This window comes from Helianthus annuus, chromosome 14 (genome assembly GCF_002127325.2).
Source record: "Helianthus annuus cultivar XRQ/B chromosome 14, HanXRQr2.0-SUNRISE, whole genome shotgun sequence".
NCBI classification, from domain to species: domain Eukaryota; kingdom Viridiplantae; phylum Streptophyta; class Magnoliopsida; order Asterales; family Asteraceae; genus Helianthus; species Helianthus annuus.
In genome coordinates this window covers 127,757,600-127,782,219 of record NC_035446.2, presented here as the reverse complement: position 1 = coordinate 127,782,219, position 24,620 = coordinate 127,757,600, and the positions used below count along the sequence as shown (strand labels likewise).

At 37.5% G+C, this 24,620-nt stretch overlaps 2 protein-coding genes across 11 annotated transcripts in view; one reads left to right on the top strand and one right to left on the bottom strand.

The window, feature by feature from the left end:
• The first annotated feature begins 4,768 nt into the window (after positions 1–4,768).
• The window catches only part of LOC110916479 (serine carboxypeptidase-like 18), a 38,249-nt gene continuing 18,397 nt past the window's right edge, over positions 4,769–24,620 (top strand). For all 3 annotated transcript variants that reach the window (XM_035983245.1, XM_035983244.1, XM_035983243.1), the window contains exon 1: positions 4,769–5,101. In XM_035983245.1, the coding sequence (XP_035839138.1) occupies positions 4,822–5,101 (280 nt within the window). In that variant the 5' untranslated portion in view covers positions 4,769–4,821. The remainder of the gene's footprint in view (positions 5,102–24,620) is intronic.
• Positions 7,045–10,336, bottom strand: LOC110916478. 8 transcript variants are annotated; one of them, XR_004879341.1, is made up of 4 exons: positions 9,383–10,336; positions 8,916–9,008; positions 8,149–8,456; positions 7,045–8,072 (listed from the first exon to the last, which is right to left on the bottom strand). XR_004879341.1 is itself a non-coding variant. In XM_022161206.2 (3 exons), the coding sequence occupies exons 2-3, from the start codon at positions 8,281–8,283 to the stop codon at positions 7,722–7,724; spliced, it is 486 nt and encodes a 161-aa protein (XP_022016898.2). In that variant the 5' UTR covers positions 8,284–9,008; positions 9,383–10,307; the 3' UTR covers positions 7,045–7,721. The 8 variants fall into 8 exon arrangements, 3 of the variants coding, with proteins under 3 accessions (XP_022016898.2, XP_035839139.1, XP_035839140.1); XR_004879344.1 differs by having other exon boundaries at positions 8,149–8,243; XR_004879342.1 differs by having other exon boundaries at positions 7,045–8,060; positions 8,149–9,008; positions 9,383–10,335.

Here is a 24,620-nt window from a genome sequence, read left to right as displayed (position 1 = left end):
AACAGTATTGTTTAGTGTTACTCTTCCTTCAAGGTAAGGCCAAAATAGCAGTTATCTATATATAAAAATTTTGCCTTCAAATTCTTTCTAACAAAACAATAGAAACGTTGTTGATTATTTGATTTTTTTTTCATTTTTTGTAGCTATGTTAAGGATTAAAGCTATTTAAAGCTATCAAACTTTTTGATATGTCAAGGCTTCATGTTTCCAACAACTAATGGTTGTTCTATCCTAAAGACTTCTGGTATGTACTTTAAGCATAAACTTTATATTGTCATTCATGGTGTGGCAAACATTGTTAAATCGAAAAGTTTAAAAAGAAGTAAAAATAATACGATCATCCATATAAAGTATTTAAAAAGTAACAATTACATATAAAAAACAAAACTAATCAGACACTTAAACTCTAATAGCAAGAATCAAGAAACTTTAACTTCAACTCCATGGAACACTGAACTTCACGATGTATGTCATTGATCTTTCTCATGAACTCTACGTCTCTATCTCCACACTCTATATTACTCGCAATACATAGGTCACGAACTGAAGTAGTTGGCATCGCCCTCAGGTTTCTCGAAACCTGGTCTCTTGTCAGGAGACCAAGTTGTAGTTCGTTAAAACACCTCTTCAACTCTTGAAGAGTAGACCTATCAGCCAAAACTTGCTCTTCGATTTGTTTAATAAAGCGTTTCTTGAAATCCTCAGAATATGACTCCATTTTAATGTATTTATAATAATTAAAGCAAACAATAACAATTGATCTTTGGCTTTCAGTGAATGAATGTGTGTATGATAAAACAACATTTGAATTGTCAATCGTATTATATAGAATCTGAAACAGGCCAAAGGTCATTTTTTAAATGCAATCATTAAATATCTAGAAAACCAAAGAACAAAATTTAATGATTTAGTGGTAAAACGTGTATGAATTTATATTTTAAAAACATGTACATTTAATGATTTAATGGGAAAGCAAGTAAAATTAAATATCTAGAAAACCAAAGAACAAAATTTAAACCTTCAAAAAAGGTTATCATAATTAGGAAATGTCTGTTCATTTACCACATCAAACATTTTACACACTATAAAGGTTCATGATTACTTTATTTGAAAACATCAACACTTCATTTTTAAAAAACCCTTCACCCTAAAACAAACTGTGCAAAAAACACTAACACTCTTTCTAAATGGCAAGCAAAAGCTTCTACCACTGGTCTGAAACTGCCGATCTTAAAATTGAATTTTTAGGATGGTCACGTGAAGAACAGAGAAAAGATGAAGAACTCAACAAAAAAGTTGCTATGGTGAGTGATAAATATTATAACCAAACCTGGAGTAGCATTGCACTGCTGGATGAAGTGCTATGTTCTCCTCCATCGGAGTTTAAAGAAAAAGCAGAAGAATTTATCACACATCTGCTGAATCAAGATCAAAAGACCTGTGATATGCTTGCTGATCTGCAAATTAAAACAAACAATGAAATTGCATGGAAGAAGGCGAGAGAACGAGATATCTTATTAAGTGTTAATTGTAATGTTTAATTTTTAATTTTTACTATTTTTCAAAATCAGAATTTTGTAATACTATTTAATATTGAATGAAGAAAATTCGAAGTTTCAAAATCAGAATTTTGCAATTTCACTTTTACCAGTTTCAATAATAACAAGTTACAGTCAAAAAGTGGAACTTGAATGTGAACTTCATGAAAGGTATAGATCATGCTGATGACTCACTTCACAGGTACATAATTTCATATAATTTCAAATTAAAATAATACTAAAATTGTTTTTTTTTTGTTTTTTTTGCAGTTACAAAGTCTTTATAAATCCATGCAATTTGAGTGATGAGTTATGTACAGCAACAGGTAAAGCATTTAGTTATTTTCATTCTAAAATGAAATTCATCCCAATTGGTCGCGTAGAGTTTGTATAATATAAACTGATAAGTAATAGAGATAATGAATCTCTATCATATGGTACATGCTGAGATTATTGAATTTTGATTAACAAACAAATGAACTAACGTGCATTTGGCTGAGATCACTATGTATTATAATGACCTTAAATGGTTCTATTGAATAGGTGTACAGTGTGATGGCTTCTCATCACAAGGTCCGCAACCATCACATCCGGCTAATCATAAGTACTACCATTCCTGCTAAGGTTTGCAAGAGGAGTTCACTATAGATTTGTGGATTTTATTGTTTTTTATTTGTAAATTTTGTTTGTAATTCAATTTTTGTTATTTAATTCAATATGTAACTTTGTTTATAAGAAATTTATTAACACAATAATGAAACTGGAACTATTTGGGCTGTAAAGAATCGGGTACTAACCAGTAAATTGAGGATATCTTGCATTTTCTAATATAATAGTCATGGTGTTGATGTTTTTTATAGTTAATACGCTTTGGCTTTTGGAATCAAAACACGCGGTATGCGTTTTTGCTTTGTTCGTTTTAATGTTTTGTTGTTTGTTTAGTGACATTATAAATATGTTTTATCGTTTTGTTTATTATGTGCTATAGGTATTTATGTTATTATGCCGTTGCGGTTGCCCGGCCTATGGACGGGCTCTCAACTAGTTTATATTTTATTCCTGAGGTTTGAATAAAATTTCTACTTTATTTCAAATAGTTTTTTCTTGTTATTTTATTTTTTGTTTTCTCTTATTTTAGTCTCTGACTTTTGTCATATTTTCTCCTATTTTCATCGACCACCATCTCTCACCATCCATCCCATCACAACCTTCTATCATCGTCACCACCCACCATTTCCACCACCACCACCGGCCACTTTTCCGCCACCCACATTATCAACCAACACCGCCGCCATCTTTGTAAAACCAACAACCACCGTCATCATCATCACTGTAAACCGGCACAGCACTATCCCCATACCATCGCACCTGCAAAAAAAAGAAAGAAAAATGTGCTTTGACCAAAATTCACCTAAGTTAACTAATTTTTTTATTGGAGTTAGTGGTTGGAGGAAAATGACAAAAGTCAGGGACTAAAATGGCAGAAAACAAAACTATTTAGACTAAAATGACAAGAAAAAAACTATTTACACTAAAGTGCCAATTTTGGTCAAACCTCATGGACTAAAATGACAATTTACTTCTTTCTTATATAAGAGACTAATTTTTTTTTATTAATACCCCTCAACGCGTTAGGTTAAAAACGTCGATGGTGTATTTAGGGATGAGCATTGGGCAACTAAAAAACTGAACGGTTAAAAAACGCTTAAAAAGTTACCACCAGTCAAAAAAAACCATGTCACGATGATATTCTAAGTTACAAAAAAGTTACGCCGTTGTTTATGATAGGCAAGTTATTCAAACAAAATTTATACCAAAATGTATATAAAGATAAACACGACGGTCTCCCATTACATCGACGGGTCAATTTAAATGTAGATTAAAAACACGACGTAGTGGTGTATTTAGAGATGATGGCAAGCATTTTAAAAATCTGAACGCTTTAAAAAAAACAACCGGTCGGTTTAAAAACAACGTGAAGAAAATTCATATCGGAACGTAGATGAAAATAAATCGCGTGGAACGTTGATATAGATAGGAAACCCAAATTTGCACCATGAAATAATCTACGACCATAAACAGTTTACAGATAGACATGACACAAATATGAGAAGTGACTCATGTGTCTCATTGAAGAAGAAACGTCTTATACTAGCAATGGGGATTCCACTCCTAGCTAATGCCTCGCCCGTAGGAATTCTATAACCTCGTTTGTCATCCAAAACAATTGATCTTCAAAGGCAACCAGTTCACCCATAATGGCGTTACCCTCTTTGTGTAAAACCTTGTTTTTTTATCCACAAACATATCAACCGAGCCGAGAACAAATTTGACCCGTCTCCTAACTTGCCTATAAAGGGCAAAACATGTCAAAATTCGTTAAAAATGACACCGCCTGAAATATGATATCAAGATAAGGGACAAAACTTGTAATTTTTCTTTATTATTTTGTCAATTCCGTTTTCAAGTTAGTATATGTATAATTCAAAGAGGATTCAATAATAAAAAGAGCATATGGTAGATTGGTTTAGATGATTAAAATAATGTCTAGCAAAATCAATGCGCATGGGTTTGAAACCCGGCAAGTGCAATTTTTTTTAAAGATTTTACTTTCCCCGGGTTTTTTCTTATCTTTTTCTTAAGTCAATTTAATAAAGTCACTTTACAGTTCCTAAACTCTAATATATTTTTTTTTCCTTTTACAAATATGATATCTTGAACTTTTCCCGGGTTTTTTCTTATCTTTTTCTTAAGTCAATTTAATAAAGTCACTCTACAGTTCCTAAACTCTAATATATATTTTTTTTTCCTTTTACAAACATATTTTTATTTACGTGTCGATGTAGTATTTATTGAGATCATATTATAAGTAATATGTACAAGTAATCGACACACAAACGTACATATTATCAAACTGAAAAAATATTCGGTTTACACGTGAGAACGTGCACGGGCTACAAAACTAGTTTGGTAATAACTTGCCAATTGTGCTATAAAAATTATATAAAAAGGAACTGATAAGAACGTTATCCATTGTGCTATAAAAATTATATAAAAAGGAACTGATAACAACGTTTTCAACATAAATAATTTTATTATTCCTATTAAATGTAAATAATATTATTTAACTTCCAACTTGTATATATGCTTCAATAATTGGTTTTTCTTATAATTTAAAATGTTTGAAAACTAATGAATATTTAAAAAAAATGAAATTATTATATATAGCATAGTGAATCCGGTTGTATCCTTCAAAGTTGAAAATTAGTTGAGTTCTGGTATCATGGAGACAAGTTACAGAATACTACTTTTCCTTTTCTTCATGTTTATGCATATGACATCTTTATCAAACTCCAAGTCTATCATCAAGAATCTCCCTGGTTTTCATGGTGATCTCCCATTCACTCTTGAAACTGGATATGTGGGAATTGGAGAAGACGATGCGGTTCAGGCCTTCTACTACTTTGTTGAATCACAAAGAGACCCGTTGCACGACCCTCTTCTTCTTTATATTGCTGGTGGCCCCGGTGCTTCGGGACTATATCCTTTCCTCTGTCAATTCGGTAAGTTTACTATAGAGTTTACTGTCATTTTTGTTCTTATAGTTCGTCAAATTATGTCACTTCAGACCAAATTTCCAATTTGTACCATTTTCGTCCCCGACATTTTTGAAACATGTCAGTTTCATTCAAAAAACTAAGGGTAAATCGAATAATTGGACAAATCACAGGGACGAAAATAGCAGCTAACTCATGTTTTTTTGGATGAATTGACATGTTTCAAGAATATCAAGGACAAAAATAATACGAATTTGAAATTTGGCCTAAACTGACATGTTTAGACAAACCACAAAGACGAAAATGATAGTTAACTGTTTACTGTATCTATGAATTATAATAGCTCCAGGTGCAATATATAAGTGAATCAGCAACATAAAATCAATATATATTGCAAACCTAATGTCTAAAGTTTTAATATTTGGTATAACTAAGTTATGTAGGCTTAATATTTGGAACAATAACAATATATAAGTGAATCAGCAACATCAATTAAGCAATTAAAATACTCAAATGTATAATAATCGCTTATAAATACGTAGTTGTTATTAACACGATTTTGAACTTGTAATGTCTGTGTGGACGAAAAAGAGATTAGAAAGTGTAAAAATATTTCGAGGAAAATATTTCGAACCCTTTGTTCGATTTTAAACTTGTACAAATAAATATAAAAAAATTTAAGCAACATTAAAATATTGAATTTATAGAAATAAAAAGCCGTTCAAAAAAGTTAGAAATAAACAGATATATTTAGTATTATGTCATTGAGAGGCAATAATATTGTTTTCTAATAACGGTGGGCCACAAGTATCAATAAACAAATTTCTGCAATCTTTTATATAGATCTACACTATATATTATTATGACAAAAAATATAATTTAACATAATTTACATAATTCCGTGTGAACAAACAAAAAAGAGACAAGAGCATGGTGTTGTTTGTTTTTCAGAGGTAAAACGTTTGCTGTCTGCGTACCATATCTGCAGACATCTGCAGCTAAAGAGGTGGACTAAACCTCTGCAGTTTGCAAGAACAAGATTGTTTGTTTTTTAACTTCTTTAAGCTGTTGAAATAAACTGATTTTATTTAACTTAAAAGATTTTTTAACATTCAAACATAAATAATAGTTATAAAATACTGAAATAATATTCATAAAAAGACAATAACATTTTTTTAAATCATTGAATCCATGCTTTGCATTAACTGCTCAGCAATCTCATCCCGTAACTGAGTTATATATTCCCGATCCGATGCAGTACCATGTGCTTCAACCTCGTCTTCCTAAGCATCAACGTGCACTTGCCTATCATGCAACGAAACACTGGGTTGATCGTATTCCGTAAACAATTAATCGCTCAAACCCTTTTTCCTTATAAAATTATGTAGCGCGAAAAATGCAACGGTAATGTTCCTTTGTGTAACCAATGGAAATGGTGCCATCCTCTTCAAAATAGGGAATCTTGCTTTCAAGACATAAAAAGCATGCTCAATTACGTTCTGAAGTCTTACATGAGCATGGTTAAATTTCTCTTTATTAGTCAATGCACGTCTTCGGCGAAAATCTCCTAGCCAATACCTCACATTGCGAAATGGAGCCATAAATCCCCGTATGTGTGCATACGCGGCATCACAAAGATAATACTTGTCTATAAAGATATACAATTAATTAGAAAAGTAAACAAAGTTATAAATATTTAACAAAACATAAACATACCTTGTGGTGGAAACATGAATGGTGCATTTGGATCTGATAATGCCTCTGATAATATTCTTGCATCATGTGCTACACCTTCCCAGCCGACCACGACGAACGTAAAAATCATGTTGAAGTCACAAATTGCTAATACGTTTTGATAACAATCCCCCTTTCATCTTCCTCTATATAAATCTTGTTTACTAGTAGGGACAATATCATGTATTAAAGTTCCATCTAGTGCACCAACCGCTCCTATAAAAACCCGTCGTAGCCTCTTGTTATGTCCCGGTATGTTTGGATTAGGATTGAAAGAAGTTGGTACTATCATTTCTTTGGCAAAAAGCATCATTTTATCCAAGACTTCATAAAAATATTTATGAATTGTTTGCTTTGAGTGTTGAAATCTACGCTTGATAACTACATATCATTGATTATGACCGATTATCATAAAAAACATAGCCATCTTCTCCTCAACCGATACATGTTTACTATCCTCTAACGAATAATTTACTCTAAAATGTGCACATAGTCGGACAAATGATTCACGAGACATACGTAGAAGTTCAATGCATTGTTTTGGATTTCCTGTCAATAACTCCAACGTGTATTTATGTCCCGCCATACCCGAATCATTGTCTCGCATGCGTTTTAAACTTCTCTTCCAAAAAATTCGGACATACAAGTACATAAGAATAACGAGAAGTAATTTCTTATTATAATCCATTGTGATCATGTTTTAACAATTATAAACAACCAAAAGCGTAATTTCTTATAATAATCCACCCTCTTAAGACCTTGGGAATTTCTGGCAATGCCATCCACGTCTCTCTCATGTCGGAGGACACTCCAAAAATATGAAAAGCAGCTAAGAATATAGGATCTACTGGGTCTAACCCAACCAAGTTTAACTTATCAGAACACTCACGAACTATTGGCCCTTCCTGCCTTTAATAAAAAACTGTAGAGCCTTCTGCATATCACGTGCTAAATCATCATGGTTAGTAGATGGTTTTGAGGTTTTAGCCCTTTTGTTTGGATTAGGCTCGGAAGTAGGCTCAAAAGTAGGCTCAGAAGTGCCGGCATCATCTTGTGTGTCATGATAATGGGTGTCCATAATCATAAGTGATTGGACACGATGACAAGAAGATCCAACCCCGGATGTTGTTTGGGTTGAGGTCCACTTGCAATTTCCAGTGACAGTATTCCCATCAAACAATTCTGCACAAAGTTCTTGAAAAGGCAATGGAACTGTTTTCAGTGATGCAGCCTTCGGATGCCCCTAAACCCAAAGTAAAAAAAAGTGTTAAAAAATTTGTTTGTAGGATTATGTTTAAAAATTATATAAATGAACATACCTTCTTAAATTCTTCCCATTCCTCATTCGTTAAAGTAAAATTATTTGTTTGAGCGTTGTATATGTTACCGGTTTTGTTTTTCAAATACACCCAACCTACATATTTGGCTTTAAGATTATCATATGCATTCTTCATTTATTTTTTAGTCAAATCCAATCCAAACTTTTCCTTAAGAACTTTTCCTAAATTATTCCACGAGTCTTTACGCAAACTCAATCATTTTCTACTCACCGTGTTTATCTCTTCAATGCAAGTCTCTAATAAGCATTTTAGATGTTCATTTGACCATTGTTGTTTCTCTCCCATTTCTACTAATCAACAAACAAGTTTCAAACAAACATCAAGTTTTAACCACATACAAGTTTCAAACAAACATCAAGTTTTAACCACATACAAGTTTCAAACAAACACTAGTCGACATATGAATTTACATCAAGTTTTAACCACATACAAGTTTCAAACAAACAACAAATTTTAACCACATACAAGTTTCAAACAAACACTAATCGACATATGAATTTACATCAAGTTTTAACCATATACAAGTTTCAAACAAACATCAAGTCTTAACCACATACAAGTTTCAAACAAACACTAGTCGACATATGAATTTACATCAAGTTTTAACCACATACAAGTTTCAAACAAACATTAAATTTTAACCACATACAAGTTTCAAACAAACACTAGTCGACATATGAATTTACTAGTCGACATGTGAAGACATATAGTTCATAAAATTAGGTAATAAAGAAGATTAAACATACCTATTGATTGTGATGAACACAGGGACTCTGCTTAGCTGAAAACACCCAAATAACTAGAAATTCTAATTCTTCTTTGTTGAGGTTGATAAAAACCTAGTTCAGAATTGTACCCAAAATGTTAAATGTTCAATCTTTTAGAAACCCATCTCCTAGAAAGAGGAAATCAATCTTATTTTTATAAAAAATAAACATAAAACAAAAAAAACCCTGAAAAATTCAATTTTTTTTCTAGGTATATTGTTTGTTTCAAAGATAATCAAGAAAAGGTACACAAGAAGTTTTCTTGATCATAAACAAGGTACACAATCAGAGTTAATAAACCTCACCACACAGAGTCAGATCAAACAATTCCCAATAAATACAACAAAAAATAGGAACAGTTAAGGAAGATGCCAAGAAACAATAATGTGGGAGAATGGAAGAACAACTTCACTGATGGCTAAAATTAGTTAAAATTTTAAAGTTACCTTCTTTATATCAATCGACACTGCTGATCTCGTTCTGTGAAGAATCGATGGAGGTTCGGTTGTGGAGAATCGATGGAGGCGTCCTGTGGAGAAGAGGATACTAGGGTTTTGAGATGTGTTTTGAAAGAGCAGAGTTTAGAATAGGTGTTAAGATGTGAGGCCATGTTTGTTTGAGGAAGAGGTTTGGAAGATGTTTCTTTAATGAAATCACTTCCAAAAAACAAACAAGTTGCAAACTCAAACGTCTACGCATGGTCTGCGTGGAGCAGACATAAGCGATTCTGAAGTGCTTTTTACAAAATACAAACACCCCCTGAGAATGTCTGCAATTTTTTATATAGATCTACACTATATATTATTATGACACATGTAAAGAAAAAAAAAGATAATTTAACATAATTTACATAATTCCGTGTGAACGAAAAAGAGACAAGAGTGAAGAAATCTTTCGAGGAAAAATATTTCGAACCCTTTGTTCTATTTTAAACATGTGCAAATAAATATAACTAGTAAGTAATCCCACCCACATTCTGTCAAACAAGAAGTCAATTGGTTTTAATACACTTGCTAAAAAACGAAAAATAAAAGTAAAAAAAATATAATTAAAAAATATCCAAAAGGAATCACATGTTTAATATGCTACAAATATTTCAAAAATTATCAACAAATATTTAGTCAAGACATCAATGAAAAAAGATTCGCCCGTGCTTTGTGTTAGACATTCGTTAGATACCTGTTTGGTTCGTCACGGTAACATAATGAAAAACGAAGCCATCAGTTTTGTTATTATGTCGAAAATAAAGGGAACAAAATTTATTAAATAATTGAGGGTTAATTATAATTATAATAAGCAACAATAAAACATTTCATTTTACTTGGTACAATAAATTGTGTATAGTACTAATTTTGTATTGATTCTCATTGTCCACGTTCCCCTCAATGAATGACGTTATAATTCCGTTTCAAACAAAATTCCAACAGATATGGCGTTTTGTTCTTTATGCTTGTTTTAATGTCGTTTTTTTCAAAGTAATTTTTTAAATGACATTTAAGTTTCAATGGCGTTCTTCCTATATTCAATATTTGGTGTTTTAATTATTAATGTTAATTGTTGTTTGGGTTCTAATATATGCTTATTGTTCATGATCAATGGCGCACCTTGTTACTATTTGTTAATTATTCAAATCATGGCATTTTCATTAACATGTTTTAGGAAGACAGTAACATCAGTTCTTCTTATTGTTTACAATTCAACTAATGGTGTTTTCATTATGGAGTATTCATCATGGCGTTTTCATGGATTTCTCACCTCTAGGCACACATATTATTTTGAAAACGCCATGATGAATACATATAACAAAATATGTTTTATTAAGAAACAAGTAGATGCAATAATCTAAAACAAAATACATTAGTCAACATTACAATTATAAAATGTAAGAAATTCATGGCGTTTAAGCTAATCTACATATTTTTCCATCCTTTATTCTATTCTCCTGTGCCCTGTTTTATACAATTCAGATATTCTTGTTGTCACACCCCAACCGATGGCGGAAACATCGGGGTGTGAGCACTAAGCGTTCAGATTGCTCATGAGATTCCACAACACTATTCGTTTCAACAGAAATTAAACAAATTCATCATAACATTGTCTAAGAGTACCAACCAGACACAACCAGTACAAAACATAACAAATATTGTTCAATTGTTCAAAAGTTTCTAGTTAACTAGGCGACGTTTCTAGGCATCTCCTAGCTGGATTCCATGCATTCCAAAGCATCCTATCAGCCTGCAACATGTATTAAAATATCAATACGAAGGTATTGACGAGTATACAAGTTTGATAATAGAATAATAGATTAAAACAACTCATATCCACAGTGTAAGCAATAAAATAGTTTCAGCCGTGCTAGTGTCGCAGTCCACACAGTAATAGCCCAAGTATCCCGATGCTTTAGTGGTTTACCAAAGAATCAATGAGGTAAACTCGAATCCTCCTAACAATACCCCCCGAGAATAATGGGAGAGGTGCATCTCCTATAGCGCTACTATTGTTAAGGCGGAACTACACACTCTGGATTAAACGTCACATAGCACAAGAATCAAGAATCAAGAATCACAACTTTCACGAACACATAGGATAGAGTTTAAGTTTCCAAAGAATCAAGTTTAAGTTTCATAGAATACATGTTGCACCCCAAAAGTTTAAAGTAAAAAGGGGATCGAGTATACTCACAGTGATTGCTTAACAGTCGCAACTGTTATTGGATAAAAGGGAGCTCTTTTAGAGTTAGCCTGATTAGATTACAATGGGATAAGGGTCGGGCAGAATAACGAGATTGCATAAGTGTCAAATCAGTCACTGGATCGGATGGCTGTCGGATCGGATGGCTATCCGATCGGATTGCCAGTCGGTCGGGTGACACATGTGTGTGAGAAGACAGATGGCTGGCCGATCGGATGGCCATCCAGTTGGGTTGCCACTTGGTATGAAATTCATAAATGGAGGGGATAGGGTGGCTGCTCGATCGGACGGCAATCCGATCGGGTTGCCACTCGATCCGGGTGGTAAATGTTTTGGTCACCTCAATCGGGTGGCACTTCGATCGGGCGGCTGTCCGATCGGGTTGCCTCTTGATCAAGGTTCCCAATGTTTCCAAGTTTCAAAAAGATTCTAAGTGTTGAAAAGTTTCAAGTTTCAAGGCTTAAGGACAAGTGTCACCTGATAGGGTGACTGTCCGATCGGACGGCTGTCCAACCGGGTTGCCGCTCGGTCGGGCGACCCTTGTTCTTGTTTACCATTTTGTAGAATTTCTAAGTTTCTAGCCCAACGGTGATGGTACGACACGTACTGTGACAACAATAAACTCATTAACACACTGTCGTTCAGATCGGGTGGGAATCACCCCTGTCCGATCAGTCGTCTGTTTGTAACGAGTTTATGTCAGAATCCATTCCATGCTCGTCTTTACTGATATTAGCTCAGATCTAAGCCGGCTTTAGACTATTTGTCCAGTCCACAGCCCGTTTAGACCCGGTTTCCACCGATTAAGGTGAAAGTTTGAGAAAAAGATAAAGGTACTCAAGTTTTATAGGAAAAAGTCTAGATTTAGCTTGGATTTAGTGCGAGAACGCATGAAATACCTTAGATCTGAGCTAGATCTTGCTCAGAATGACATCACATGGCAGTTTGTACAAACCCCCATGATGACATCACCCTCAAGAACTCAGATCCGAGAGATTTCATGGTGAAAAGTGTGATTTCAAGTGAGAATCACGTAGAGGATGATGTGTAGAGTGAGAAAGTACAAAGATCTAGTGCAAAACGTACCGAAATCAGCAAGAAAATGGAGAAAAATGGCGTTTGTGCGTCTGAGTCGAGCAGGGCTGTCACATCAGTGAAGGACTGATGTGACAGCTGCTATTTATAGTGTGAGAGTGAAGAGAGACGGTGCAGCGCGAATAGGGTGGCGGCCCGATCGGGTGGTCATCCGGTCGGGTGGCAGTCCGATCGGGTGGTAATCCAATCGGATTGCCACTCTGGCCAACCCAATCTTTCCATGTTCCCGTCTTTGATTCGTTTGGCGAGTAAGATTAAGCGTTGCGTTGCGTATAGTTTGGTTAAAAGTATCTCGTAACTAGATTACATCAAAAGTTTCAAAGTTTTATAGATTCTGCCAGTGCCAAGGCTCCAGTCTCTCGTTCAACCAAGATCAAGTTTCACGAGTCTAAGGAGTCAAGCACCAAATAATGTTTCAAGAGTCAAGAATCATAGTTTCTCAAGTATCAAAATTCAAGAGTCCAAGTATCAAGTATCAAGAATCAACAATAAGAATCTAGTTTTCAAAGAATCAAGTGTCTAGTTTAGTCATAAGAATCAAGCATCTAGATTAAGTATCGAGAGTCAAGCATCAAGAGTCAAGTATCTAGATTAAGTATCAAGTCTCATACTTTATGTATCAAGAATCAAGCATCTAGATTAAAGAATCAAGTATCATAGTGTTAATAAGATTCACACCAAAATTGCCAAGGTATCAACATCACATAACAACAGGGACCAAAATTGACAATCAATAGAAGTTCAGGGACTGATCTTGCCAAGTGTCTAAAGTTTAGGGACACTGGGCGTTACAGTCTCCCCTCCTTTAGGAGATTTCGTCCCCGAAATCTTAGAGGAAGACTGCTCGAAGAGATGCGGGTACTTGGCCTTCATATCACTTTTCAACTCCCAAGTGAATTCGGCACCACGCTTCCCTTCCCATCGAACCTTGACAATGGGAATTTTGCTGCGCCTCAGACGCTTGACAGTTTGATCCATGATTTCGACTGGTTTCTCAACAAATTGAACAGCTTCATTTATTTGCAAGTCCTCCAGAGGAACCTGCAGTTCCTCGTCGGCTAGACATTTCCGTAAATTAGATACGTGGAATACTGGGTGCACGTTATTTAGTTCCTGTGGCAAATTGAGTTTGTACGCCACCTTGCCAACCCTCTCAAGTATCACGAAAGGGCCCACATAGCGAGGAGCGAGCTTTCCCTTTTTACCAAAACGAACTACTCCCTTCCAGGGAGATACCTTGAGAAGAACTCGATCTCCAACAACAAATTCCAAAGGCTTTCGCCTTTTATCAACATTGCTCTTTTGTCTGCTCCTAGCCTTGATCAAGTTATCACGGATCTGAAGAATCTTATCCGTTATCTCTTGAATAATCTCAGGGCCAGTGAACTGCTTTTCCCCAACCTCATGCCAACTGAGAGGAGATCGGCATTTCCATCCATACAAAGCTTCGAAAGGAGCCATCTGAATACTGGAATGATAGCTATTGTTGTACGAGAATTCTATCAATGGTAAATGTACATCCCAGTTACCACCAAAGTCGATGACACAAGAACGGAGCATGTCCTCTAAGGTTTGAATAGTACGTTCGGTCTGTCCATCCGTCTGAGGATGAAGGGCCGTGCTATGATTCAAGTGCGAACCCATAGCGGACTGAAACGTTTGCCAAAGACGTGAAGTAAAGCGACCATCACGGTCAGAGATTATGTCTAAAGGGATGCCATGACGACATATAATCTCATCGGTATAGATTCTAGAGAGTTTCTCCACTTTATAATCTTCGTGAATAGGAAGAAAGTGGGCTGATTTAGTCAAACGGTCAATGATCACCCAAATACTATCATGACCGGCAGGCGTTCGGGGTAACTTAGTAATAAAGTCCATAGCAAGACTGTCCCACTTCCACATGGGGATTTTAGGTTGCTCTAAGAGTCCAGAGGGACGCTGATGTTCAGCTTTCACCTTCAAACAGGTGAGGCATTTTGAAACATACACAATAATGTCCCTTTTCAAGCCAGGCCACCAATAAGTCATACGCAGATCCTGGTACATCTTATCAGCGCCTGGATGAATAGAGTAACGGGATTTGTGGGCCTCATTCATGATGAGCTCACGGAGGTTATCGCGATCTGGCACCCAGATGCGATTAAGGTAATACTGAAGACCATCAGATTTAGTTTCGAGTTGATTAACATTAGCGCCAAGAACTTCCACAGATAGACTTCCTTCATTAGCTGACGAAAACTGAGCTTCACGGATACAAGCAATTAGGTCACTAGATATACGGATAGACTTTACATGAGTCTTACGACTAAGAGCGTCGGCCACTACGTTCGCCTTACCAGGATGGTAGCGAATTTCGCAGTCATAGTCGTTAAGCAATTCCACCCAATGCCTCTGTCACATATTCAGTTCCTTTTGGTCAAAGATATGCTGAAGGCTCCTATGGTCGGTGAAAACCACACACTTAGTACCATAAAGGTAGTGTCGCCAGATCTTTAACGCAAAAATCACTGCACCAAGCTCCAGATCGTGATCGTGGGTAGTATAGTTTTTCTCATGCACTTTGAGTTAACGGGAGGCATAAGCGATAACCTTGTCCCGCTGCATGAGCACACAGCCCAATCCACGGTTCGAGGCATCACAATATACCACAAAATCGTCGTTGCCATCAGGTAGAGTCAAAACAGGAGCATTACATAAAAGATTCTTAAGAGTCAGAAAGGACTCCTCTTGTTCGGGACCCCAAACAAAAGGTTTCTCCTTTTGGGTTAGAGTAGTAAGAGGAACAGCGATTTTAGAAAAATCCGCGCTGAATCGACGGTAATAACCCGCCAACCCTAGGAAAGAACGAACTTCGGACACGGATTTAGGCGTACACCAATTCTTCACTGCCTCGATTTTTGAAGGGTCGACATGAATACCCTGACTACTAACAATATGACTAAGAAACTGCACTTCATTAATCCAAAACTCGCACTTAGAAAATTTAGCATATAGGCGTTCACCACGTAAAAGTTCAAGCATAAGACATAGATGGCGAGCCTGATCGGCTTTAGTCTTAGAGTAAATAAGAATATCATCAATAAAGACTATAACAAAATGATCCAAATAGGGTTTACAAACACGGTTCATAAGGTCCATGAACACTGCAGGTGCGTTGGTCAGGCTAAAAGGCATGACTACGAACTCGTAGTGCCTATATCGAGTACAAAACGCCGTTTTGGGAATATCATCTTCGAGGACACGTAGTTGATGATATCCAGAACGTAGGTCAATCTTTGAGAAGCATGACGCGCCTTGTAGTTGATCAAACAAATCATCAATACGAGGTAGAGGGTAACGACTCTTCACAGTAAGCTTATTAAGTTCACGGTAGTCGATATACATACGAAATGAACCATCTTTCTTCTTGACATATAAATCAGGAGCACCCCACGGGGAGGTACTTGGACGAATAAAACCCTTATCGAGTAGTTCCTGTAGCTGGCTGGACAATTCCTGCATCTCGGAAGGTGCAAGACGGTAAGGAGCCCTGGCGACAGGAGTCGCACCAGGTACGAGATCAATACGAAAGTCGACATATCTGGGAGGAGGAAGACCGGGTAAATCCTCAGGAAAGACATCAGGGAAATCACACACAACTGGAACATCATTTATGTTCTTCCCCTTGCCCTTTTGTTCTACCACGTGGGCCAAGAAGGCAGGGTTTCGCTTACGTAAACTTCTGTTCGCTTGTGTTCATGACATCAGCCTTAGTCCTTTCGAAGGTCGGTCTCCATACACATGCAAAAGATCACCAGACGGAAGAGGAAGACGGACAAGCTTCTCATGACACACAATTTCGGCATGGTTCTTACGCAACCAATCCATGCCGATGATAACATCAAAACTACCCAACCGCATGGGTATAAGATCAATGGAGAATACGTGATCATTAAGAATCAAGGAACAATTACACACGATAGAATTTACAAGAATCGACTTACCATTAGCGACCTCAACAGAGAACGACTCAGGTAACTTCGAGCGTGTACAATTTATCAAAGACTCAAATTCCACGGACACAAAACTCTTATCGGCACCAGTATCAAATAGAATCGAAGCATAGAGATTATTAACGAGGAACATACCATTCACCACGTCATTGTTGTTGCGAGCCTGGTTAGCATTGAGATTAAACGCTCGTCCACGAGCGGCTGCCTGTTGATCTTGGTTCACTGAAACATGCACGAATGGCATTGGTTGGTCCTGGGTTCTACGGAGGAGCTGGAAGTGCTGCTTGAGCTGCTTGAACTTGGACTTGCTGGATTGGAGCAGGGTTAGCTTGACGACAATACGGGGTCGTGTGACCATAGCGGTTGCAGTTGGTGCACAAACGACATGCAGAGTTTGTCGGATGATGGTAGTTGCAGGTGGTACACTTTGGGTGAGACCCAGTGTATTGTTTCTTCGCTTCAGGGGCAACAGGGTTAGCAGCAGTAGGAGTAGGAGCAGGTTTTGCAGTAGTGTTAGTAGCAGGGGCAATAGCATTGCATCCCAAACCCTGAGACTTCCTTTTCTTGTTCTTGCTGCCACTAGGCTGCTGTGTAACTTGGTTCGCAGACTTCAAAGGTGCAGGGGTAGCAAACTGTTTATCACGCACACGATTGTTGTTGAGACTAGCTGCAAGACGGTAGACTTCCTCAATAGTTTCCAACTGAGCTACTTCGATAGAATCACGCATCGCAGACGGTAGGCCGTTGATGTACTTGGTTATCATCCGCTTAGGAGTCGAAACCAAGTGAGGGACGATCAAGCTCAACTGCTTGAATCGGGTAGTATACGGTAGGTTGTCATCACCAACTTGCTTCAGATGCCAAAATTCTTCTTCGAGCTTGAGTTGTTCATGGGGAGGGCAGAATTCGAGCATCATCATCTCCCGCACCTCACCCCATGAAGAGCATAGGCTTCTTCATTAGAACGGATGTTTCTCTCATTCGACCACCACTCCAACGCTCTGCCCTGAAACATTCCAGTGCATTCCTAGTTTTCAGATGATATGGGCACTCGCTGTTAATGAAGGGCACTTCGATGCTGTCGAACCACTCGAGCATAGCAGTCACCCCATCACTGCCCGTGAAAGACTTAGGGTTGTAAGAGATGAAATGTTTGTAGTTGAACTTTGTAGGCTTCTGCTTCTCAGCCTTGGAGTCCACAGAGGATGGAGGGGTGTTTGATCCTTGGAGCTCAGAGACAATCTTTGGCACGACTCGAGCGATCTGCTCGGCCATGAATGACATCATCTTTTTCTAAGACATCTCCCTGGATTTCCTGAGAGTGTCGGATAGCTTTCGAGAAAACATCCTAAAGATCCAACAAGAGGATCGTATGAGTCTAGATTCACGAGATCTCACAATATATAGATTAAAGAATCTAGATTGAATCACCACAAAACTCGCGACCTTCACATGGCACGTTGTATGAAACTTGGTCAACATGTAAAAACGCTTATATATAGGAAGTACCAGCGGCGTATCCACCAATCTTCGGACACATCGCCTTGCCTCATATTCTGTGTCATGTTACGTATCGCAATTACCAAACATAACAATTTACTCATCATCATCATAGATTGCTCAATTAGTTTCACATAGATTACTCAAATAGATTTCACAGATCATCATAGTTTAACTCCGTAGATCAGCATAGATTCACCCAATAGATTAGTATAGATTAACTCAATAGTTTGCCATAGATTAACTCAAATAGATTATCATAGATTAACTCAGTAGATTAACATAGATCATAGTTCACACGTAGATCCCTCATAGATTGTGTGTATAGCTTTGGAGTTCACATAGATTACATAGATTCCCCCTAGATTCCATAGACCTTCCTTTGATCGCATAAACTTCCCATAGATTACATAGACTATCCGCACTGGTCTGCAAACACCAACCTCGTATGGCACTTGGTACGAAAGTTGGTAACATGCCAGAAGCACTTATATATCGGAAGTACCAGCGGCGTATCCACCATGCTTCGGACATGCCACTTCTATCTCGTACTTCCATGTCATCTTAGTGTTTCATACCCAAAACAACTCATCATAACACAATAGTCGATCAAGATTACCACATAGATTACACATAGAATAAAGCTTCATAAATTTAGTTTGATTCGTGCTTAGAATTAACGTCTTAGATTGCGGACAACGTGTGATTCGTGTAAGAATATACCAAAAGGAACGAAGAATCGAGTTAAAACCACATAAATAAATCCACATATAAGGAATCGAGACAACATAAAAGCAAGCTAGACTTATGAAACACAGGATTGTTCCGGGTAGAGGAACGGGGACTAACCAAAGTGATTCGAACCCCTTTCGAATTGAGGTATCGTGTCTTGACTTACTTAGACAAATACGTCATCGATGTTAGGCCTACGATATTCGTCTTTTTAGTCATTTCACGTACTCAATTGATCGGAAGTCACGAGACTTTGGCGAGACATAAAACATCAAAGAGTGGGACTAGTTATCAAGATCTGAGTTTCACCTCTAACTTGACAACATCTTACCCTCCAACGTCGGTACCTATCCGCAGATAAGACCTACTAGATTATAATGAGGAAATTCTCTTCAAGGTTCGGATGTCACTCCTGTCTTGAAGATGAATTTTGTGCAAAACACAAACGCTGATTAACAGTGTTTTCAAAGTATAAAGTGTACATTGTGTCAGCCTTAGGAAAGGCATGTAAGTTTAGTAGGAACTCGTGCTGCTAGGAAGCAGATACGGTAGAATGCATAAGTCTTAAACAACAAATAAGAGTCAAGATTCCTAGAACTATAGACTAGGGCAAGTATTCCTACTTATCCTAATTCCCTATAGTTATGGCTCTGATACCAATCTGTCACACCCCAACCGATGGCGGAAACATCGGGGTGTGAGCACTAAGCGTTCAGATTGCTCATGAGATTCCATAACACTATCCGTTTCAATAGAAATTAATCAAATTCATCATAACATTGTCTAAGAGTACCAACCAAACACAACCAGTACAAAACATAACAAATATTGTCCAATTGTTCAAAAGTTTCTAGTTAACTAGGCGACGTTTCTAAGCATCTCCTAGCTGGATTCCATGCATTCCAAAGCATCCTATCAGCCTATAACATGTATTAGAATATCAATTCGAAGGTATTGGCAAGTATACAAGTTTGATAATAGAATAATAGATTAAAACAACTCATATCCACAGTGTAAGCAATAAAATTGTTTCAGTCGTGCTAGTGTCGCAGTCCACACAGTGATAGCCCAAGTATCCCGATGCTTTAGTGGTTTACCAAAGAATCAATGAGTATACTCACAATGATTGCTTAACAGTCGCAACTGTTATTGGATCAAAGGGAGCTCTTTTAGAGTTAGCCTGATTAGATTACAATGGGATAAGGGTCGGGCACAATAACGAGATTGCATAAGTGTCAAATTAGTCACTGGATCGGATAGCTGTCCGATCGGATGGCGATCCGATCGGATTGCCAGTCGGTCGGGTGACACATGTGTGTGAGAAGATAGATGGTTGCCCGATCGAATGTCCATCCGGTCGGGTTGCCACTTGGTTTGAAATTCATAAATGGAGGGGATAGGGTGGCTGCTCGATCGGACGGCAGTCCGATCGGGTTGCCACTCGATCCGGGTGGTAAATGTTTTGGTCATCTCAATTGGGTGGCACCTCGATCGGGCGGCTGTCCGATCGGGTTGCCTCTTGATCAAGGTTCCCAATGTTTCCAAGTTTCAAAAAGATTCTAAGTGTTGAAAAGTTTCAAGTTTCAAGGCTCAAGGACAAGTGTCACCTGATAGGGTGACTGTCCGACCAGACGGCTGTCCGACCGGGTTGTCGCTCGGTCGGGCGACCCTTGTTCTTGTTTACCATTTTGTAGAATTTCTAAGTTTCTAGCTCAACGGTGATGGTACGGCATGTACTGTGACAACAGTAAACTCATTAACACACCGCCGTTCTGATCGGGTGGGAATCACCCCTGTCCGATCAGTCGTCTGTTTGTAACGAGTTTATGTCAGAATCCGTTCCATGCTCGTCTTTACTAATATTAGCTCAGATCTAAGCCAGCTTTAGACTATTTGTCCAGTCCACAGCCCGTTTAGACCCGGTTTCCACCGATTAAGGTGAAAGTTTGAGAAAAATATGAAGGTACTCAAGTTTTATAGGAAAAAGTCTAGATTTAGCTTGGATTTAGTGTGAGAACGCATGAAATACCTTAGATCTGAGCTAGATCTTGCTCAGAATGACATCACATGGCAGTTTGTACAAACCCCCATGATAACATCACCCTTAAGAACTCAGATCCGCGAGATTTCATGGTGAAAAGTGTGATTTCAAGTGAGAATCACGTAGAGGATGATGTGTAGAGCGAGAAAGTATAAAGATCTAGTGCAAAACGTACCGAAATCAGCAAGAAAATGTAGAAAAGTGGCATTTGTGCGTCTAAGTCGAGCAGGGCTGTCACATCAGTGAAGGACTGATTTGACAGTTGCTATTTATAGTGTGAGAGTGAAGAGAGACGGTGCAGTGCGAATAGGGTGGTGGCCCGATCGGGTGGTCATCCGATCGGGTGGTAATCCGATCGGATTGCCACTCTGGCCAACCCAATCTTTCCGTGTTCCCGTCTTTGATTCGTTTTGCGAGTGAGATTAAGCGTTGTGTTGCGTATAGTTTGGTTAAAAGTATCTCGTAACTAGATTACATCAAAAGTTTCAAAGTTTTATAGATTCTGCCAGTGCCAAGGCTCCAGTCTCTCGTTCAACCAAGAATCAAGTTTCACGAGTCTAAGGAGTCAAGCACCAAATAATGTTTCAAGAGTCAAGAATCATAGTTTCTCAAGTATTAAGAATCAAGAGTCCAAGTATCAAGTATCAAGAATCAACAATAAGAATCTAGTTTTCAAAGAATCAAGTGTCTAGTTTAGTCATAAGAATCAAGCATCTAGATTAAGTATCGAGAGTCAAGCATCAATAGTCAAGTATCTAGATTAAATATCAAGTCTCATAGTTTATGTATCAAGAATCAAGCATCTAGATTAAAGAATCAAGTATCATAGTGTTAGTAAGATTCATACCAAAATTTCCAAGGTATCAACATCACATAAAAACAGGGACCAAAATTGACAAACAATAGAAGTTCAGGGACTGATCTTGCCAAGTGTCTAAAGTTTAGGGACGTTGGGTGTTACACTTGTTGCCCCTAATTCCAAGATTTTTTTTTAAATATTTGGCCACGTTTCTAATGTTTTCATTTTGGCTATGTAGTAGGATTTTTGCAATGTATTTGATCCTGAGGTCATTTAGTTGTTTTTGTTGTAGGTCATTTGGGGCATCTTCCTTTGCCAGACCACATTCCCAACCAGTCATCTGCCCCATATACGTTTCCATATGCCTCATTGCAAAAATCCCACAGCCGATCCCGTTAGACTCTGTCCTCCAATCCATCTTTTGTCTAACAATAGGCGTCGACTTCATGATCTTAGCCATTGGGTGTTTTTTTATACGCAAGTAGTTTGCAAAAGCATCTTGCTGCAGTTTCACATTTTTGCATATATTAGTATGGCATTTGGTCAACATAGTTTCTACATACAAAGTTTTTAAGATACTTACCAACTTTTCCACCCATCCATCATACTTTTCTTCGATGCTAAGTGTATCCTCTACAACGGTGTTATCCAATACACCAACTCTGCTGTGTTTTATATTGAAGCAGCCAACATAGAAATGTCTTTGCCATATTATTGGCAAGAAGACCAGATCGTATTCATTTATCTTTCTATCTTTTCGGTCTTCTTTAAAACGGACGAGTTTCAAAACCAATTCCATGTTGTTGTTGAATTCTTTGCATCGATAACTCGCTGTCTTTGTATACACGGGCGTATTCTGTCATATTGAGGAACCACATTTTTAATAACAAAACAAAAGTCCTAATATAATTGCATCAAATAAATATAGCAAAAGAGTTACCAGCATTATTTGTGTGCAAAATAATCTTGAGGGTGATTCTGGAGCCTTGTATATTTCTTCATAGTTCATGATATGCCCCCAACTTTGAATAACTGCGACGTGTGCATAGAATTTTGGTCTCATACTCTCACAAATCACCCTTGAGAGTTCTGACACTTCTTTAATCTTGAACACGGTACTCCTTGAAAAAAAAAAACAGTATATGGCGTTTTAGTTATGCAAACTCATTTTAGTATAAGACATGGCGTTTTGGGTGTTTACATACATATGCATGTATATTTTTAATGTAACAAATGAAAAGTTTGGCATTTTTATGAGAAATAAGTGTACATACAGCCAGTCACCCATTCCAGTGAGTATGTATGTGGAAATATTGTTTTCTTGTGCCATCTTTGCTGCATTTATAACCACTTGCCTCCTGACATAAGGTGACAAACATGCCTTACTCTTATTTGATTCTCTCTTCTCCTTTTTTCCACAGTCTTTTACCTTTTATTTTCATCATCTTCATCATCACTAGGCAGCTTTTGTGGGTTTAAAATTGTGTTATCGTGCATCAACTTTGTGATGTCTGGCGTTTTGTCCTCACCACCCTTCTCCTGCACATCTGCCTTGTTTGGCGTTTTGGTTGGTGATGTGTCGGTGGCGTTTTCATCTTGGGGTTTCAGAGGTGTCTCTTCTTTTTCAAAAGTTTGCATGAGGTTCTTCCTACCTCCAGATGGTGTCTGCTGACATGGCGTTTCATCAACCACTGCAGCTTGCTGTTCAACACTTTGGTCCACCATCTCCCCTTCAATTTTTTCTAGGTTAGTAATGAACCCCTTACTGTATTGTGTTTCTTTTGGGCGGATTTTTGGTGTTGTATCAAATACAAGCATTTTTTTGGGTCTCCTCAGCAGGGTGCAGGTGTTTTTTTTTATAGCTTTAAGCATTTGATCCACCATCTTTGGACAATCTTCAATCATTTGTTCTAGGTCTTGTCCCGGCAGTTCTAAAACCTCAGCAATATTCATTTTAATTATCTTTTCCCCATTATATATGAAAATGTGATATTCAAGTGTTTTTAAATCACAATCCTAGCTTTCAATATCATTTTCCTTTATATCTTCATCTGACAATATAGTATTCTCATCACCACCATCAGTCTCCCTTTCATCTTTATGATGAGCATCATCATTTATGGGGGTTGGTGTAATAGTTGAGGGTTTGGCATTTTGCACTCCAGCCATCTCCCATTCCCCTTCATTTTCCCTTTCTCCTTCCCCTTCCCCTTCTCCTTCCCCTCCATTTTCACCTTCAGCTTTTTCATTTTCAGCTTCCTCTCTCTCATCAACCACTTCCTTGGCGTTTTCATCAACAACAGTTTGCACTTCTATGGCGTTTTGTTCTCCTCATCTTCATTTTCACCTTCTTCTCTCTCAGCTGCCACTTCCTTGGCGTTTTCATCAACAAATTTTGACATGTTCTCTAACAATGCCAGACATTGTGAGTATTTAATGTGTACCAAGAGGTTGTTTGGATGTTCAATCTTTAACTGTTTTAACAATGTGCTCATTTTATTGTAACAGTTTTCTAATTCTTTGTATGCCCATCCAACTTCTTAGCCATTGTTTGTTAAATAAAAAAGGAATTTATTAAGTATGGCATTTTTTATTTTTTTGTTAAACTTATTATTCGAACGATATACCTCCTGAGCTTCATTGTTTTGTTGTTCTTCGCCAGCACCATGGTCTTCATGCCGTGTTAGTACTCTGACTAGAGCATGGTTCCCTGATGCAAAAACTTCAAACATCATGTTCTGGCTTTCTACATCTTCAGCCACAACCCTTTGAAAGAAAGCCTCTTCGTTCTCATCATTGATTTGCATGGCGTTTGTGCTTCAGGGTCGATT

What these genes read in the sequence shown, in the direction of transcription:
- LOC110916478 (XM_022161206.2), bottom strand. Translation starts at nt 8,283, where the DNA reads ATGAAGAATGCATATGATAATCTTAAAGCCAAATATGTAGGTTGGGTG. An exon ending in AATGGGAAGAATTTAAGAAG is followed by an intron (nt 8,073 to 8,148) that starts GTATGTTCATTT and finishes CTTTGGGTTTAG; the next exon opens with GGGCATCCGAAGGCTGCATC.